This window comes from Dendropsophus ebraccatus, chromosome 12, assembly GCF_027789765.1.
Source record: "Dendropsophus ebraccatus isolate aDenEbr1 chromosome 12, aDenEbr1.pat, whole genome shotgun sequence".
In the NCBI taxonomy this organism is placed as follows: Eukaryota; Metazoa; Chordata; class Amphibia; order Anura; family Hylidae; genus Dendropsophus; species Dendropsophus ebraccatus.
In genome coordinates, this window is record NC_091465.1 from 14,806,370 (window position 1) to 14,826,942 (window position 20,573).

General features: G+C 45.4%; 1 protein-coding gene across 3 annotated transcripts; it reads right to left on the reverse strand.

The window, feature by feature from the left end:
• Nucleotides 1-432: 432 nt before the first annotated feature.
• ST14 (ST14 transmembrane serine protease matriptase) lies at nucleotides 433-19,988 on the reverse strand. Of its 3 annotated transcripts, none has more exons than XM_069947927.1 (19): nucleotides 19,777-19,988; nucleotides 7,062-7,221; nucleotides 6,825-6,952; nucleotides 6,665-6,735; nucleotides 6,175-6,326; nucleotides 5,885-5,920; nucleotides 5,542-5,782; nucleotides 5,315-5,454; nucleotides 5,128-5,225; nucleotides 4,927-5,036; nucleotides 4,658-4,788; nucleotides 4,260-4,364; nucleotides 3,901-4,011; nucleotides 3,691-3,804; nucleotides 3,236-3,364; nucleotides 2,775-2,961; nucleotides 2,411-2,688; nucleotides 1,880-2,016; nucleotides 433-1,410 (listed from the first exon to the last, which is right to left on the reverse strand). In XM_069947927.1, exons 1-19 carry the CDS (start codon nucleotides 19,813-19,815, stop codon nucleotides 1,249-1,251), a joined length of 2,529 nt encoding a protein of 842 aa, XP_069804028.1. In that variant the 5' UTR covers nucleotides 19,816-19,988; the 3' UTR covers nucleotides 433-1,248. The 3 variants fall into 3 exon arrangements, with proteins under 3 accessions (XP_069804028.1, XP_069804030.1, XP_069804029.1); XM_069947929.1 differs by lacking the exon at nucleotides 19,777-19,988 and adding an exon at nucleotides 16,179-16,219; XM_069947928.1 differs by lacking the exon at nucleotides 19,777-19,988 and adding an exon at nucleotides 7,577-7,644.
• Between the last annotated feature and the right edge of the window lie 585 nt (nucleotides 19,989-20,573).

Consider the following 20,573-nt stretch of genomic DNA (forward strand, 5'->3'; position numbering starts at 1 on the left):
AATGGGAGATGGAAGGATATCACTGGGTGTCTCGGCACCTTAGTCACCCTTGCAGACAAATCCATTCCACACATTAGAGGAGAGATGGAGCCAGACCAGCTGAACCTGTCATCCTGGTGACAAGGTTAACAGACTATGACAGCACCTTCTGACTGCAGACTCCTCTACCCCAGAGAATGATACAAGACGACAAAGAAAGTTATGGAGTAAGGTTCACCCTTCTGTCCCGCACAGGTGGAAGAAGGACGGTTGCATGCACCTCTATACACCACACACACTATATATATATATATATATATATATATATATATATATATATATATATATATATATATATATATATATATATATATATATATATATCATTGTATAAAGTAACATTCATGCCACATCACCTCCAGCTCAGGGGTTCACTCATTTCTGGATTCCGCATAGAAACAACTTTAATAACATTTATTTATGAACATAAAAACCGCTGCGGAAGCTTCATGATTTGAGAAACAGAAATGTAACTGTGAACCGCAACGCACACACGACTGACCGGATCTACTCTGGATTGGTGATAAAAATGAACATTTAAGGCAGGAAAAAAAAAAAATAAAAATCACACACAGATATAAAACAATAAAACAGACAGTACTAGACGAGGTTAAAATGGTCATTAAAACAGATAAAAACCCAGGAGGTGAGGATCAAGGTCTGTGCCCACACTCCAGGGCGGACGCATTTCGGCCACCATGTCCAGAGGTATATAACGGTCCTGGACGCGTGAACACCATCACAGAGGTGAGATTTCTTGGTGCCACCTCCACAAGAAAACAATTTCCATGATAAAATGTGCATTGCCCTTTGCCGTCTATAGGCTCCAGCGCAGGAAGTTCATGTCGGCTATCCACCATGTCATATGGCACCAGGATAATCCACCATTTTGGAGTGTTTGTGATCCAATATCCACCTGGTGGTCACCAGGCGGCACCGCGGCATCAAGATTCTTCCATTAATGTTACTGCTCAATACAGTGAGGATCAGAGGCCACGAGCGTCCAACCCGGGGTCCAGTGTGGCAGAGACGAGGAACAGGATAACAAATGGCTCCAAGTTTCCAGCCCCCTCCCCCCACACGGAGTCGTTCACGCTCAGAAGTTCATCCAATGTTCAAGTCTCTTTAAAAACCATTTAAGAAATAATCCAAAAATATATTTCTGTATCTAAAAGAAAGTTTGTGACCCCCTCCAGTCCGGTGCTGGAGTTACAGGCCCGTGTTCTGTTTGATCCAGTCCCTCATGGCCGTCACTTTTGTATAGACTCCTGGTTTGTTCCTCCGAGCGCAGCCTTCACCCCAGCTGACGACGCCGGCCAGGTAGACCTTCCCATTAGTCTCCACGCTGGACAGGGGACCCCCGGAATCACCCTGGAAAAGACAACAAACACCCGAGTGAACACCACATCAATGCAACTATATCCCTACAGGGTAACTAATAGAGAGTGAAAAGAATGCAAGAGACTCGCCAGCGCGATAATGAGGGTCTGTGACAATGTACCAGGTATCGGCATGAAGCAATATCCTTCCTGTCCTACTGCTACTCCATTCACTGGGGGAACCAAGGTAGCCCCTATTCTTGTGACCAGTGGGGGTCCAAGCAGTCGGTTCCTACTGATCAGAAACTTATCACCTGTCCTATATATAGGACCCTTGTAGTAGCCCAGACATTACAGCCATAGTTATTGACCTGTAACCTGGCAGCTCTTAGGATTTGGGGGGAATTGAGTCTTCTTATTCTACCAAACTCAGCACAACTTCATGTCCCACCCCACAAAGCAGATCAGGGGCGATCTATATAAAACCGTTAGGGATACAAGGTGACAGATGCTGAACTCACCTGACAGGCGTCGATGCCACCACTGACGTATCCGGCACATATCATGCGGGTGGTGAGCTGGTCATCCAGAAGCTTGTTACACTCAGTCTGGTTGATGACCCGGATTTCTGCCTTCTGTAGAACTGAAGCCCCAGATCCTGAGGGATAAATCAGACGATAAATACTAGAGTATTTCCCAGTCATAAAAGCATGGCGTGTGGGGCGCGGTGACAACATTACGGCAGCATCAGCAAGCAACAAGTGTTTAGTTAGAGAATAGTTAAAGGGTTAAAACTTCAGATAAGGTGTGGGGTGAAGCAGTCCTCGCGGAGTAGTCGCGTTGTTGATGCAATGACCAGTGACTTCCATGTACAAGTCGTGTTAGTTAGAAATGGGCACAGATCTCACTGGGCATCAGATGGTCACCTCGGCAAACTGACTGCCTGGTATGGACCTGTATTTTTCCATGTTAATCTGAACAGCGCTGACAGATGGGTAAATCTTATTTCCTTAGCACTTGCTGTAATATAGACACTCTCCATTAATTCTCACCTCCTTCATTTAAAGCCCCCCAGCCCGTCACCCAGATGGATTTGCCCACTGGGAACACATGGCTGCTTTCAGGGATACAGATGGGCTGGATGAAGTCTGTGTAGGTGACCGGACTCTCTAGTTCCAAGTAAGCGATATCATTGTCGTACGTGTAATCGCTGAACCCTTTGTGGGCATAAAGCTTCTTTATCTTGCGCATAACAACGTCTTTGCTGGTGGTCCGTGTAGCCTGGTCATGTAGCCCCAGATAGGCTGTCCATAAGCTGGCATCAGAATATCTAAAAGAGGACACAACAGATCAGGTCATGTTATATTGTCCCTATACATTATACTGTTCTGAGAAAGCTGCGGAGGTGTCCTTTACCTTATTCCTCCTGCATCCTGGAAGCAGTGAGCAGCCGACACCAGAATGGTGGGAGACACCAGCGAGGCTCCGCACGTGTGGCCGTCCCTCGGGGTGTATAGACTGACCTGCCAGGGCCACTCGCCAATGTCCGCATTCACACCACCCACAATTCGAGTCTTCCTGCTGTAAGGACGCTTCCCACAACCTGAAGGAAAAGGACACTTCATTTATTACTTATATTAAGGAATAAAAGTCAGGAGTATTCTTCAATGTATACTCCTAATATATATGTCACTATATAGGTGTCATCAAGTAACACAAAGCATACACACACTATAGCTTCCCTTTATACAGGCCCTATAACAGTGTGTATAAGGGGTATACAGAATACAGTTTATTTCTATACAACATCTATATTAGTGGTTTGCTTTCTTATAATAAAGAATCCCACCACCCAGGGGAGGAGGAGGGTGACTTACTGCAGGTGGCATCCTTCTCATCCGAGCCATCTGTGCAGTCCTTCTCGCCATCACACATGGGGTTCAGCTTGGTGATGCATTCTCCATTGTCGCACTTGAAGGTGTTTTCTGTACAGGTGGTTGTCAGAGCTACAAAAAAAAAAAAAAAAAAAACACAAAACATGAAGTGGCGCATCCTACAATGTCCACATATGATCTGTGCCGATCCAGCATACGCGAGACACAAAGGGCACAACCATAAACCTGAAACTCTGATATGGACTGTAAGTTTCTCTGTATCGATGATCTGCTCATTCTCTGGCTATATCTATCTATCTATCTATCTATCTATCTATCTATCTCTGTATCAGTCAGACAGGTTGTAGACCCCATGACAGACCTCAGCCTGCGGCTTATTCCCCTGCTGACAACGTCCGTGGCTGCATTTACTGAGGCATATGTTAGTCATCACTCACCAGTCCCACATTCGGACTCGTCGGTGCCGTCACCGCAGTTATCGGTTTTGTCGCACTTCTGCTCCAGTGGGATACATTTGCCATTTCTGCATTTTAGATACTTGTCTGGACATTCTGGGGAAAAAAAAAAAAAAAGATAAAAATAACCATGAAAAACTAAAAGGAGATATGACGTTGGCAAAAAATGGCCACCCCAAAACACAGACTTACTGCAGTTGGCTTCATCGGTGCCATCTCCACAGTCGTTCACGCCATCACACAGGAAGAACTTGGGTTTGCACAATTGGCTGGTCACACAACGGAACTGCAGATCAGTGCAGACTGCGAGAAGGAGAGAATGAGGCAAAGTGTTACGGCTGCAACTCCGAGTATGATACTGCATTGTGAGGCATGTGCCACCTACAGGGCAGACACTGCTACAGGTAAGAGGCTATGGCCATCACTAGCCTCCAGGATAGCACATGTGCCCTGGCCCTTACTGCTTTACATGTGACAGGCAGCAGTATTGTACTGGATGGCATGGCGTGTTATTCTATAGTACTGCGGTATTGTAGTCGCTTAATACTCACCGCATGAAGCTTCATCACTGGAATCGCCACAGTCGTTCCATCCATCGCACTTCCGGGCCAGGTCTATACAGCGGCCACTCCTACAGGTGAATTGATCAGGACAGGCTACAGAAAAACAAAAGAGAAATCAGTCAGTTGTAGGACACATAGGAATAACCAGCAATATCCACACCCATAGATGCATAGTATTACTAGGCGCCTGTATGTATCAGGTATGCTATAGGTTCATAGAGATCTGCATGTTACAGCAGGACAAGGTGTGGGCACCTATATATTACTGAGGCACCTGGTACATGGAGACCATTCCAGGGTGACAGATAAATGACAAGCTGCATAAAGGGGGGAGGTAAGTATGACCACACACAAGACGCTATGGTAAGGAAAACACATGTACTTACGATTCTTCGGCTCATAGGATAAATATTCTGCCATGAAACCGGTGTCCGTGTATGACTGGTCAGAGCGGAACGTCACTCTCATCCTGCTGCTGTTGTTAGAAACAACAAATGGAGCTCGCTCCCCGCAGTACCTGTAAGAAATAGAGCAAAGGGATGATGACCAAGCAGAGCGCCCCCTGCTGGACTGACAATGCTGCAACAGTCACAGTGAAGCCTTGCGACACCAGCATGAGGAAGCAGGTAGTATCATGGCATGCCATTATCCTTACCTTTGGTTATTGATCTCCACATAGTCATTGGGGCAGATGGTGATGGGAACTGAGGGCTCCAGGAGATAGAACATAAGGAATCGAACCTTTACATGTTGGTTCCCAGGAACCTGCAAAAGAACAAGAAAAACCACTATAAGCCATGATGTCAGTACTGAGTGAGGGGGGGTCTAGGGAGGGGCACCTTCTAGTGGATCGTACCTGGATGTCCCATATACATTCCCTGTTAGGTGGGTAATGGGCTGGATAGAAGGGCGTACTAAAAACACCGCTGGCTTCCTTCAAGCTTCCCCCACACACTAGAAAGGGAGGACAAAGGTCGTTCATAACTTCTGACAAGATGCAATAAACGTATAAAAACCGGCTTATATTGCAAAATGGATCTTACATGTCGTCCTCTGTATCTGGGTAAATTCAGCAAAGAAGCCGGGGTGCTTCCCCACGTTGTCTGTGACCATAGTAACCAGCATGACGTTCTGCGAGGAGACGAATGTCAGATTGTAGGATGGAGGGTAACTACCGCATAATCTGTGAAGACCAAAGTGATCAGGAATCGGGTGTCACACCACCCACAAACAGCAACATCACAACCTATGCTCCTCTTTTTGTACTCACTTCACCATAATACGTGGCGCCATGGCAGTCAGGGAGTCATACACTGTCACGTAGTCTCCTCCGTTGGTCTTGCAGGGCTCCATCCTGAAGGTTTTGAAGCGAAGCATGATCATGTGACCAGCATCTGCCCGCAGCGCCCACTGACACCTGGAATTTGGTCCATAGGGATAATTGGGAAATCCAGGGGTGGAGAACTGGGTTGCAACTCCAGGGCTGGCATGGAGGAAGAAATTGCAACGGTCTGTGGGAGAGACATGTGCGTTAACAAGGTACAAAAAAAAGCAAGAAAAAAAACTTGTATAATCAACCACAATTGTCTCTAATGAAAAATTCGAACACTTACTTTCACGGAACATTCGCGCCATCTGGGGGTCGGTTGCTGGAAAGAGAAGAAATAAGATGAGCCCAACATGGCATCACACATTATAAAGAGATGTCGTCTGATGACTAGTGGTGGGACGTAACAGGTGACAGAATTAGGGAGGCCACACCCCCAGTTGCCTAAACCAAACCCAATTTTTTATTTTTTGATTAGCAAACTTGTGAGCAGGTCACCACTGTGTATTCATAGTCGTATGTAAAATGAGTGTGTGTTTCTATAAAAGAGAGGAGAAATCTCAGGTAACAACTTACGGTATGCTGCAAATGAATCCACGGCAAGAGAGCTGGTTCGGCGTGCAATGGAGGTCTTCAAATTAATTTCGGACATGGCTTTATCCAGGGCAGCCTCTTGAAACAACGGCACCCTGAACTCTGCCAGGTAATAGGCGATGACGCTGCCCTCACTGTGGGACGACAAGAGGTAGTCATTGTTTTAGAATCACGTCTAGCAGAGGCTTACTACAATTGGGCAACATGTCACCAGGGAAAGGTCCGTTTACTTTAGGTCATTGCCAAATTTTGATGAAGTCAGCAAGTTCTCCAAAACTTCCTCTAAAGTACATGGACACCTATAGTCATTTATCTCTCAATGTCTCAAAGGAACAGCAATGGGGTCAGCATCCGCCCCATCATATGCAAACCAGAGCTGTCCGGGCATCATATTTGTGTAGGATTATATGGATGAAACTTTGCTGTAGAGTTTTTTGGAATCTCTGCTGGATATGAACATGTTGGCACTTACCTAAACGCTGTGACATTGCAGGTGACCAAGTGGGGCCCTAAGGCAGGATCACTCCGGAAGGCGTTCATCAGCTATGCAGGAGACAGTGAAGAGAAGTGTTATGTAAGTTATCCTGTGGCTTCTATAGACTGTAAATACAACATTGGGATAACGCACTCACCACTTCGGTCACTTTAGTGGACATATCCGCAAATTCTCGAGATGCAGGGTTCTCATAGGCTTCAATGAAGGGGTAATTTGTCACTGTCAGAAAGCCTGTAAACACTTTGTGCACTGGCCTGTTCCGGTCTAAGAAAACAAAAGCCGATGTATATAATAAAAAAAATTTGGTCTGACGCTCTGCCCCTCCCCTCTACACTAATATCATAGAAATCACAAGACGCAGGGGTTCACTCACATCCAAAGTGCCAGACTAAGAGGCCGATGGCAACTGAAATGAGAGCGGCAGCGACCACTATTCCGCCTATCAGGAGTTTTTTCTTTAGTGTCATCTTGTCCATCTTTTTCGAGTCCGTGGCGGGAAGAAACTCCACCATTTCCTCAATTCCATTGAAGCTCTGGAAGGGAAGAAAATATGAATTTATATAAAGAATGTAGAACTAAATATATACATGAAATGTAATAAAAAATAAGAAAAATTGTTTGACCCATCTAGACCAACAACAAAAAAAATGCACAGTGCACAACATCCCCATTACCTTTTATCACCATTATACAGAAACAAACTTAACTCTACCCATCCTGTCTTATACTCCAGAGCTGCACTCACTATTCTGCTGGTTGGGTCACTGTGCACATACATCATATTACTGATCCTGACTTACATTCTGTATTATACTCCAGAGCTGCACTCACTATTCTGCTGGTGCAGTCACCATTTACATACATTCCTTATCCTGCACTGTGTAATACCTTTTCCATCTCTATGTTCATCATGTGGATAGATCTGGAGACACCCTGCACCCCCTCAGGTGTCTGACCCGCTCTCTACCTTCCTATAGGGGGCAGCATTCCTGTACAGCACATGCTTCACAGCAGGAGTCAGACTCTCGCAGAAACTGATCTCTCCACCGGGAAGTGACAGAGGAGGCGTTAGTATCAGGAGAGGACAGGCTGACGTTCCCCGTCACGCCCTCACCTGCTATTCACACCATTCATTGAGCGCTGATGATGCACGACTGACACGCGACTGTGCACAGAGCAGGAAAACAACCTGTGAGGAGGGCGGAGACTGTGCGACAGTAACCGCTGTGTGTATACACTGTACACCTGATCATGTGACTGTGTTTATAAGTATATACAGTGGGGTAGGGGCAGAAAAAAAAATTAAAAAAAAAATTTGGGTGTAAAAAAAAAAATAAAAAAAATTCAACTCATTCCAGCCTCATTTTGCTAAAATTTTGCAAGTGCCTCCCCGGCGTCCTGCGGAACGGCGGCAAACAATAACAACGCTATGCTAAAAATGAGGAGAATCCTGAGGATATATACGAGGCTCATCAGAAAGGAGCCTGGCAAACTACAGAGAGTCTGTAAAGGGTTAAGGGATCATTTTTCCCCTCCACTATAGTAATACGTCTTGGTGTAGCAGAGCCAGGGCAGCTACAGATGACGCTGCGTATAAACATCTCTACACCCTGGGAGACATCACTGAGGAGATCACAGGATGAAGTCATCTCAGGACAAGTCACCGGTGACTCACAACAAAACTGCAGACGCTTCTTACTTTTTGTTTCTGCAGAGAGTCTGGGACCAAAGCAAAACAAGCACGAGAGATACTGGAGGTAACCCAGCAAGGGGCATACGGCAACACTACCCCCCCCCCCCCCCCATGGGCCCTTTAAGTGTCATCAGATAGAGACCTACTAAACACACAATGGGTAATGACTCTGGACGCCTAGCCAGTGACTTCTTTATTGTTTGTTTGTTTCCTGAATGCAAAATTAGGCAACTATGTTCATTAGACATTTCCTACCATTTAGCTGGAGGGGTTGTACATGGAAGAGCAGGGAGTAGAGTAGGGAGCTTACACAGACTGTAGAGAGATAGGAGAGGATACATGAGGGCAGGTCACAATAGCCGGAGAGAGGGAGGAGGGTATACACGAGGGCAGGTCACAACGGCTGTAGATTGGGTGGGGGTTTACATGAGGGCAGGTCACACAGGCTGTAGATAGATAGCATAGTATAAAGGCATCTCACAGTGAACCAGATGATGTCAATGGAGATAGGGATCGGTGGTGATTGAAAAACCTAATACCCCTCCCCTTCCCATAGAGAACACAGGATCACTTAGTTGTTCTGAGTGTCCTTGTGTATGGGGAGGATGGGAGAGAACTGATGGCTGAACATTTCTTCGCCCTCAGTTACTGAAGGTGTATGGCCACCTTAGGTAAGAACATCGTTGTTTACTCACAGACCCAATATTTATTTTAAGTGATTTGTTACAATGTATGACTGTAGGGGGAAGTTCACACAAGGCATTTTGTTGCAGATTTTTAGCAAATGTAAAAAAAAAACAAAAAAAAAGACAAACAAACACACACCAGAGCTTCTAGAATGTAACCTGCCATGGCCCTGTAGTAAATCTCCTCCGTGTCTCCCCGGGGTATTTTAGGCCCTGCATTCTATGCTGAGTGATCAGATACAGAAAAACAATGTTCCAGCCACTATAGAGCAGGGTTTTATCTTTAGGTCTCCGCAGGGGATTTGGTGCTCTGTATTGGAAAAGCAGGTTCTCCTATAGGTCTAAGTGTTTGCAACACTGCATGTAAAATTTGGCGACTTTGTTCTATACTGAATACCTGCTGTGCAAAGTGATGTGTCGCCATGGTTACAGACTGCAAACAAATGCAGACGGGATGCACATAGGTCTGCATAAGCGCTGTATACACAAGGCAAGGGGAGACCTTTCATCTAGTTACAGGGCAAACATCCTGTAATTTCTATCACTAAGGATAGTCAGGATCTATCGTGGACACCAGCACTGACACACTGTAACAACGCCCTCAGCTGTGCGCAGAAACCACCCAATATAGTATCAATCCGGGGACTTTCCACCACAGTCCTTGGTGTCGGGTCCTTCTTTTCCGAAGGTTTCGGTTTCAGCTCTTTGTCTTCCTCCGCAGTAACATAGGGACGTCACAGTCCCCTACAGGAACCGGTAGAGCAGCTTCACATAGCAGAGCCAAGCCCGCGGCACCAGGAATGTGTGTACGGAGAAGGAAGCGAATTCACACACAGTGATACTAAGACGTCAGGCGGGGGGGGTTTCTATACGGAGTCTCTATTATGAGTATATGACCAGGCACAACACCACCCAGCAATAACCTCCAGAACATGACATCACTGCCTGCTCTGCCATCATTAACCATTCAATGATAGAAAAGTAGGTTATAAAATACACTGCAGAAATTTCCAGGATAGACTCAGACATGTCACGTATTCACACACGATTATCCTGTACTCACCTGCCCCCAACCTCCCCCCCCATCAGCGCTTACTGTACTCCATTAAGACATATAAGGAGGTGCCTGCTCAGCCAATCCCTGCCCCAGCTAGTGAGCAGGCAGCTCCTACATGCTGGAAAGGAGAACAGGAAGTGCTGACAGTGAGGACCAGCACAGGTGGGGGATTAGTGGCAGGTGAGTTTTATTTTTCTCCACTCCCCCCAGAGTAGTTTTACAGGTAGAAATATTTCTCTCATAAAACGTTAAGATAGATAGTGACAGGAAAAAAAAAAAAAAAAAAAAAAGAACTCTGCACACTTCATGATGTGATCTAGGGAACAAATTTCTATTAAAAACAACAGGATACACATTGTACATGTTTTCTGGCATGTAATAATTTTATGTGAATTGGGTTTTATCCAGAAAAAACATGGCTGCTTTCTTAAAAGAGAAAAAAAAATGCACCAATCTTGTCTTCAGTCTGGGTGTGGTATTGCAGCTCAGTTTCATTGAGCTGAACGGAATTGAGCTATAATACCACACACAACCTGAGGACATGTGTGGCACTGTTTTTGAAAGTTTTCTAATCCTGAATAACCCCTTTAAGGCATTAAAACACTAACCGCCATAATATACCGCAACACAGGAGTAGAGCAGAGTGTTATCTAAGCGATAAGATAATATGATGAGCGCAGGGTCAAATAGTGAAGGAAAATCGCCACTTCTATTTGAAATAAACTGCTGGGATTTCATCTATACTATATGAAGTTTTCATGTGGGCCTCAACCCTTTAAGGAACAAGGTGACAACTACATACCAGAGGATGGGGAGCTCAAATCCCCCAGTGGCATAAAAAATGCGCAAAAAAAAAAAAAAAAAAAATTCAATATAGGACACAACTACACATCCATAAAACGCTTCACAGATCGCAATGTCCCACTGAATAAAGTTACCTTGAGGGTACAAACACACACCGTATACGCAGCAGATCTGCAGCAGATTTGATGGTGCAGATTTGATGCTGTGTTCAGTTATTTAGATCTAATCTGCTGCGTATCGCAGCAGTAAATACGCTGCGTATACGGTGTGTGTGTTTGTACCCTTAGCGTAGCTTCACACACACCGTATCGCAGTGAATTTTCTGCTGCGGATATCTGCACCATCAAATCTGCTGCGCATCGGTCGTGTGTGTTAGCACCCTTAGGGTACGTTCACACTTAACGGATCCGCAGCGTATTTTCTGCTGCGGATCCGCAGCAGATTTCATTTAAATAACTGAACACAGCATCAAATCTGCACCATCAAATCTGCTGCAGATCTTCTGCGGACACTATGACAGATAGATAGACATCTCTTAATAGGTATAAACGGTGCCATAAGAAACTACAGCTAAGTCGCAAAAAAAGTAAGTAACAACCAATTGTAAAGTTAAAAAAACACTTAAAAGGGTTAAATCCGTGACTGCACAGAACACCTTGTGGGCGCAGTCACCATAACAGAAAAGCAAAAACCAGACAAAGCCGGACTGAGCGCTGCAAGACAAAGAGTAACACCGGCGCGGGAACATCTCCATCCAGATCTGGAGTCACCGCCTCCAGCTGTCTATAGTGCAGGACCGGAGCTGTCACCGAGCACCTGTCAGTCACCTGAGCGTGAGACAGTAATACAACAGGGGATGGCCATTCCCTGCTCTGTTGGTCAGCTGCTGGAGCAGGAGGCTCAGGATGAACAGAGCTGCAGGTCCCTGAAAGATCCCTGCCAGGGGTGGGAGGAATCCATGATACCCATATAAAGCAAGTAACAATGCTGTGCCCGGCCTGTGGGTGGCATCACAGCACCGTCACTATCTACTACCCCCAGCATCACAGGATGTATGAGCTGTGACCAGTCCATGTGATAACTGCACTATCAAGGATGGAGTTATTTCCAGTGACATCTTATCCTCCATTCACAGCCAGAGCTGCACTCACAATTCTGCCCATCATCCTCTGTGCAGTGTCCATACATACACCCGCCTGGCAGCCGCTGCTCGCCCTTTGATGCCGCTGGTGCCTCCTGTAACCGTGCATTAAATGCAGGTAATGGAGCCATTATACAGGTAACAGAAGCACCACAACATGTAATCATCAGATGTCCGCCACCATCACAGACACAAGGCTTTAGCAGATACTCTGCCCTTTGGGGGGCGCTCTGTTGCCTCCACACAGACTGGGTGCTAAAAGCCCTTAGTCACGGTGTAGAGATGAGTCACTACCCAAGCTGTGCCAACACACACACATATACTACTCCTCCTCCGCTCAGCTCTGCTTCCTCAACAATGACCATATCAACAGAAAGTCGCCTGTGCGCCAAATAACCCACAGCCAGAAATATATATGTATACACACCTACCATAAGGCCATTCATATACAGGATACGGTATCAGCGGCCCCTATTATAACGCTCCAATACTAATACATTTACCTCATATATGGGTGATATTAGTCACCCCTCTTATAATGCTCCAGTACTAATATAACCTCCAGATACATTTACCTCATAAATGACTGATCTAAAAGGAGAAGCCGATATCAATCACATATTATGTGAATGTCTCTGGAGCATTATAAGGGGAGCGGCTGATATCAGTCATATATAATGTAATGTCTATGGGCGTTCTATTAGGGCTGGAGCGTTATAAGAGGAGCAGCTAATATCAGCCATATATGATCTAAAGGAATCTGGAGGTTATATCAGGGCTGGAGCGTTATAAGAGGAGAAGCTGATAACGCTCCAGCACTGATATAACCCCCAGAGACATTTACATTATATGTGACGGATATTAGTTATAACGCTCCAGCACTGATATAACCCCCAGAGACATTTACATTATATGTGACGGATATTAGTTATAACGCTCCAGCACTGATATAACCCCCAGAGACAATTACATTATATGTGACTGATATTAGTTATAACGCTCCAGCACTGATATAACCCCCAGAGACAATTACATTATATGTGACCGATATCAGTTATAACGCTCCAGCACTGATATAACCCCCAGAGACATTTACATTATATGTGACGGATATTAGATATAACCCCCAGAGACAATTACATTATATGTGACGGATATTAGTTATAACGCTCCAGCACTGATATAACCCCCAGAGACAATTACATTATATGTGACTGATATCAGTTATAACGCTCCAGCACTGATATAACCCCCAGAGACAATTACATTATATGTGACCGATATTAGTTATAACGCTCCAGCACTGATATAACCCCAAGAGACATTTACATTATATGTGACCGATATTAGTTATAACGCTCCAGCACTGATATAACCCCCAGAGACATTTACATTATATGTGACGGATATTAGTTATAACGCTCCAGCACTGATATAACCCCCAGAGACATTTACATTATATGTGACGGATATTAGTTATAACGCTCCAGCACTGATATAACCCCCAGAGACATTTACATTATATGTGACGGATATCAGTTATAACGCTCCAGCACTGATATAACCCCCAGAGACAATTACATTATATGTGACTGATATCAGTTATAACGCTCCAGCACTGATATAACCCCCAGAGACAATTACATTATATGTGACTGATATCAGTTATAACGCTCCAGCACTGATATAACCCCCAGAGACATTTACATTAAATGTGACTGATATCAGTTATAACGCTCCAGCACTGATATAACCCCCAGAGACAATTACATTATATGTGACCGATATCAGTTATAACGCTCCAGCACTGATATAACCCCCAGAGACATTTACATTATATGTGACGGATATTAGATATAACCCCCAGAGACATTTACATTATATGTGACGGATATTAGTTATAACGCTCCAGCACTGATATAACCCCCAGAGACAATTACATTATATGTGACTGATATCAGTTATAACGCTCCAGCACTGATATAACCCCCAGAGACAATTACATTATATGTGACGGATATTAGTTATAACGCTCCAGCACTGATATAACCCCCAGAGACATTTACATTATATGTGACGGATATTAGTTATAACGCTCCAGCACTGATATAACCCCCAGAGACATTTACATTATATGTGACGGATATTAGTTATAACGCTCCAGCACTGATATAACCCCCAGAGACAATTACATTATATGTGACTGATATTAGTTATAACGTTCCAGCACTGATATAACCCCCAGAGGCAATTACATTATATGTGACTGATATCCGTTATAATGCTCCAGCACTGATACGGATTTGCTTTGTTGCTCATAGAAACCAATTACAGCTCAACTTTTATTTTACCAGAGCTTATTATCAGGTGAAAGCTGAGCCGTCCTTGGTTGCTATGAGCAACAGAAACATACCTCGTGTAAAAAAATCTCCGTAATGGTCCGTCCTGCAGAAGACGACAACCTCTGGGGTTCTATATCAGAGAAAATCACGCGCTATCACAGGGACAAGAAAAACAAGCTGCAATGAGAAGTATATGGAGACAATGATCAGGCCTGGTATCTAACAGAAGACCAGGCCTAGTTACCATGGCAACCAGTCACAGCGCAGCTTTAATTCTTTTATAACAGATTAGGAAATTAAAGCTGGGCTCTGATCGGTTGCTAAATCTAACAGGAAGCCCGCTGTGCTGGCTCTGGGGTTACCATAGCAACATAAGATCAATTCTTCAGTGCAGCGAATTCTTATCATTATGCTGGGTTTACACGTAGCGATAATTCGCCTGATCGTACGATGAACGATTTCGAAGTAACGTTTTTTTTTTTTTTTAATAACGATCAGCGTTTAGACGGAACGATATATCGTAGGGAAAAATCGTTTTGCGATCGCTTAAGCCTATCTCGCACATAGGTTAAATCGGCGAACTACTGTTTACACAGAACGATCTGCGAATTTTTTACGAACGACCAACGACGATTTTAGAACATGTTGTAAGATCAAAATGAACGATTTCTCCCTCGTCGTTTGATCGTTCGCTGCGTTTACACGTATGATTATCGTTTGAATTCGATCGTTATCTTTCAAATTCGCACGATAATCGTTCCATGTAAACGCAGTGTTAGACTTCAGGGTAATCCCATCTTATCTTACATAGTTATACCTGTAGGACTTGTTAAAGGAGAAATCCGGGCAAATCGATTTTTTTAACAAGTGCTGGGGAGTATAAAAGAAATAACGTGTTTTTACCACTGCTCCGGTCCCCAGACGCTTCCTGGGTCGTGATGTGTGCGGTCTGCTCAGCCAGTCAGCGCCCAAGGCGAGAGCCTGCTATGGCCGCTGACTGGCTGAGCAGGCCGCACACGCCAGGACCGCGGTCCCCGCTCAGACCAGGAAGCAGCTGGGCACCGGACGGCGCTATGCGGCCACCAGCGCTGGAGAGGGGGAGGTAAGAACACTATACATCTACATTTTAACTCGACATACACAAACATACCAGCCAGACTGCTGCTTTTAGAGCAGAGAGGTGGTCGGTAACCTAGGCAACAAATTGTCAACAATGGGAGGGAAAGAGCAGCATATCAGGAAAAAGAGAAAAGTCTGCTAAATGAATGTATTTACAAAAATAATTCACCAGTCCTACAGGTATTAAACTATATCAGATGAGATGGGAATACCCCTTTAAGAGGCAGCATCTCACGACAGGAAGTCTACTCTGCCAGTCTGATGACGCTACCTCAGCAACCCCAGAGCAAGCGCAACATTACCATGAGGACAGCATTGTGACAAACCAGAGAAAAAACAAAAAGTACAATACAGAGTATCAGAAAGAGGTGTAAACTAAAGCTGCAACTGTCTAACAGACCCCACCATCTCTGCTTGCTGCAAGTGAATGGAAATATTAGTTCTTATCTTTAGACTGATCATAGCAGTAGCTGAGCCGTGCAGGTACACCCTGATGTGTGATAGTGTGCCCGCACAGAGGGGGATACATAAAGCATCCATCTCCCTGGGTCCCATTATTCACAATGATCAGAACCCCTAACACTGTATAAATCATAAGACTTTTCCATCCTACATCACGTCTGCCCCCCATCACCGCTCTTTTCTCACCACATCTGGACGCCATCATTGACAGACAACCGGGGGGACCGAGAGCCCAGAACCAGTGCCGTACGACCGAGCCAACCAGCAGCACCCACCAGATATAGATGGAAATGAGTCACCGTCAGGAGGTCGTGGGTTACACAAACCACCGGATATCACTGTAAGATGTCTACGAGGAACCTCAGAGATGAGACATCTAGTCATCGATTCCAAAGTAAGATGTGAAATCCAATATCCGGGACAGTCACCCTGCTTTCCCAGCATCCAGAAGGGCCAGTTTTACAGGGGCGTATCTCCGGCACTGCAGTACAGTGGGCAGCCTGCCATTCTGGAGAATCATAGAGTTGGGGGCTCTTACTCCTCCCACAAGGGCCGTCACCCAGAAAGAGAAATTAAAAGGGGTAGTCCACCAAATCAAGATAGTTTTCTTTCAAATCAACTGGTCCCAGCAATGAGATTTGTCATTTACTTCTATTAAAAACATCAAGTCTTCCAGTACTTATCAGCTGCTGGTTGTCCTGCATGAAGTGCTGTATTCATTCCAGTCTGGAAAGCAGGAGAGGTTTTCTATGAGGATTTGCTGCTGATCTGGACAGTTCCTGACATGGACAGAGGTGGCAGCAGAGAGCACTGTGTCAGACTGGAAAGAATACACTACTTCCTGCAGGACATGCAGCAGCTGATAAGCACAGGAAGACTGGAGATTTTTTTTTTTATAGAAGTAAATTACAAATCTCTCGCACCAGTTGATTTGAAAGAATAAGTTTTTTTTTTTTTTGTTAAATCACCTGTTTTAACTATTCACATGGGGTACGATGCAGGATACATAGTTTGAGACAACAGTCTTGGGTCAGCGATGATGTATAAAAAAATTATGTGAACAGAACGTCCCTCACGGGGGTGCAGGGGCGGCTCGCAGCATTTCTCGTGCTGCAAATACTTCCTGTAGGTTATGGCCGCCATAAAATGAGGCCTGGACGTGACGAATTCTGCTCTTACGCAATCCCTATAAACCTTGACAGCTCTGCACACTGCAGCCACCAGGGCGACACGCTGAGGGTGGTATTACACCGAACGTTTATCATTCAAAAAATCGTTAAATCATTCGTATTTGAACGATAATCGTTTAGTGTAACAGCAGACAACGATTAAACGACCAACGAGAAATCGGTCGTTTAATAGAATTTGGACCTATCTTTATCGTTGATCATTTGCATGTAATAAGACGGCGTTCGCTGCAGCGGCGACAGGACGAGCGCAATAACGATCATAAGTAACTATCATCACTGCGTGTAATTGGGGGAACGATTTCAAGTTGTTCGCCATAGCGGTCGCTTGAGTTCCTTTATCGTTGATCGTCAAAAAAATCACTTCGTATAACAGTACCCTGAGACTTGTAGTTCACCAGTCAGTTCATCCATCGATATCAATTGGTCATTGACAGGGGTGCACAGGTTTTTCAGGTGGAGTGGTCTGGGTATCCTGACCCCCTGCGGTCACATGACATATTCAAGGGCGCCACTGAACCAACGATTATTTAAGGGGGGGGGGGGGGTAAGTTCCTACTATAAGCATCCTACAGAGAAAACTACAGCTAGCTGATGGCAGATAACAGGGAGCAATAGACTATATTCATCTGCACAGTATTGTGGTGGGGTGTTCAGATCTAATCCCCGACAGCTGAGGGGTTGTTACAGTGTATCCGCTGTACACAACCCTCTGGACCACATCTATCAGAAGAATAAAATACATCAGTCTAGGGTCTATTGTGTTTAGCCCACATTGGATTTGCTGCTGCTCTGAACAGTTCCTGACATGGACAGAGGTGGCAGCAGAGAGCACTGTGTCAGACTGGAAAGAATACACCACTTCCTGCAGGACATACAGCAGATGATACGTACTGAAAGACTGGAGATTTTTTAAATAGAAGCAATTTACAAATCTCTGGCACTGGCTGGGACCAGTTGAAGTGAAAGAAAAAAAAAAAAAAAAGTGTGAATTACCCCTGACAGGAAGCCGAGATCCTGAAAACTGGCAGTAACGTTTTATACCAAAAAAAAGGAAACAGGTATTTTCGGTTCTATCAGGTGAATGGTCCGTTGTGGCCGCTCTCCATCTGCAGGTGGAGCAACAATACAGATCTATACAGAAGAGCTGACACTCTACCACCCACCAACACATCCCTAACAGCACAGCAAAGACCAGAGAGGATAGGAGGAGGAGTAGTGTAAGCATATACACCTGCAGCGGTCAGGGCATGCTGGGGGTTGTAGTGTAAGCATATACACCTGCAGCGGTCAGGGCATGCTGGGGGTTGTAGTGTAAGCATATACACCTGGAGCTGTCAGGGCATGCTGGGGGTTGTAGTGTAAGCATATACACCTGCAGCGGTCAGGGCATGCTGGGGGTTGTAGTGTAAGCATATACACCTGGAGCTGTCAGGGCATGCTGGGGGTTGTAGTGTAAGCATATACACCTGCAGCGGTCAGGGCATGCTGGGGGTTGTAGTATAAGCATATACACCTGGAGCTGTCAGGGCATGCTGGGGGTTGCAGTGTAAGCATATACACCTGGAGCTGTCAGGGCATGCTGGGGGTTGTAGTGTAAGCATATACACCTGCAGCTGTCAGGGCATGCTGGGGGTTGTAGTATAATATACAGTATATAGATGTGTGGCTGTGAGGACATGCTGGGAGTTGTAGTGTAATATACAGTATATAGATGTGTGGCAGTGAGGAAATGCTGGGAGTTGTAGTGTAATATACAGTATATAGATGTGTGGCTGTGAGGACATGCTGGGAGTTGTAGTGTAATATACAGTATATAGATGTGTGGCTGTGAGGACATGCTGGGAGTTGTAGTGTAATGTTTAAGTATATAGATGTGTGGCTGTGAGGACATGCTGGGAGTTGTAGTGTAATATACAGTATATAGATGTGTGGCTGTGAGGACATGCTGGGAGTTGTAGTGTAATATATAAGTATATAGATGTGTGGCTGTGAGGACATGCTGGGAGTTGTAGTGTAATGTATAAGTATATAGATGTGTGGCTGTGAGGACATGCTGGAAGTTGTAGTGTAATATACAGTATATAGATGTGTGGCTGTGAGGACATGCTGGGAGTTGTAGTGTAATATACAGTATATAGATGTGTGGCTGTGAGGACATGCTGGGAGTTGTAGTGTAATATACAGTATATAGATGTGTGGCTGTGAGGACATGCTGGGAGTTGTAGTGTAATGTATAAGTATATAGATGTGTGGCTGTGAGGACATGCTGGGAGTTGTAGTGTAATATACAGTATATAGATGTGTGGCTGTGAGGACATGCTGGGAGTTGTAGTGTAATATACAGTATATAGATGTGTGGCTGTGAGGACATGCTGGGAGTTGTAGTGTAATATACAGTATATAGATGTGTGGCTGTGAGGACATGCTGGGAGTTGTAGTGTAATGTCCTCATATCCTGCAGTCCGTAGCTGGGTGTGACTACTCCTCCCATCATCGCTCGCAGTCTGCCGGGAGGGGCAGTAACTTCCAGCCAGGCCAGAGGCAGCGCCCGGACGGCGGAGGTAGAGCGCGATGTGTCCGGCTCCGGCTCTTACCTGCGGCCGGTTGTTGTACTTGATGTCCGGTTCCTTCATGTTGGCGGCGTGTGTACGGTGCTGTGCGGGAATGTGCGGCTCCGGTGCGGTGTCCGGACGATCAGGCTGCGGCTACTCTCAGGTAGAGTTTCCAGGTGTGTCCTCAGCCCGGGAGGAATCACGTGACGATGGCGGCCCCGCCCTCTACTCAGGTGTGTCACGGGCCGGATTCAGTCATGTGACGACAGTGGAAATCCCGCCCACTGCTGCAGGTAAGTAAGTGAGAGAGCGAGAGAGAGAGGGAGAGAGAGGTGTGCGGCCGGAGGAGCGGGACAGAAACTGAGGAGAGGAGGGGGAGGAGGGGGAGGAGGAGGACGAAACTGACAGACTGCTCAATCCTCCCCCGACTGTACCTAATATACCGGACTCCTCCTGTATACCACCCCCTACTGTATATACTCCTCCTGTATATACTCCTCCTGTATACCACCCCCCTAATGTATATACTCCTCCTGTATACCACCCCCTACTGTATATACTCCTCCTGTATACCACCCCCCACTATACATAATATACTCCTCCTGTATACCACCCCCCTACTGTATATACTCCTCCTGTATACCACCCCCCTACTGTATATACTCCTCCTGTATACCACCCCCCTACTGTATATACTCCTCCTGTATACCACCCCCCTAATGTATATACTCCTCCTGTATACCACCCCCTACTGTATATACTCCTCCTGTATACCACCCCCCTAATGTATATACTCCTCCTGTATACCACCCCCTACTGTATATACTCCTCCTGTATAC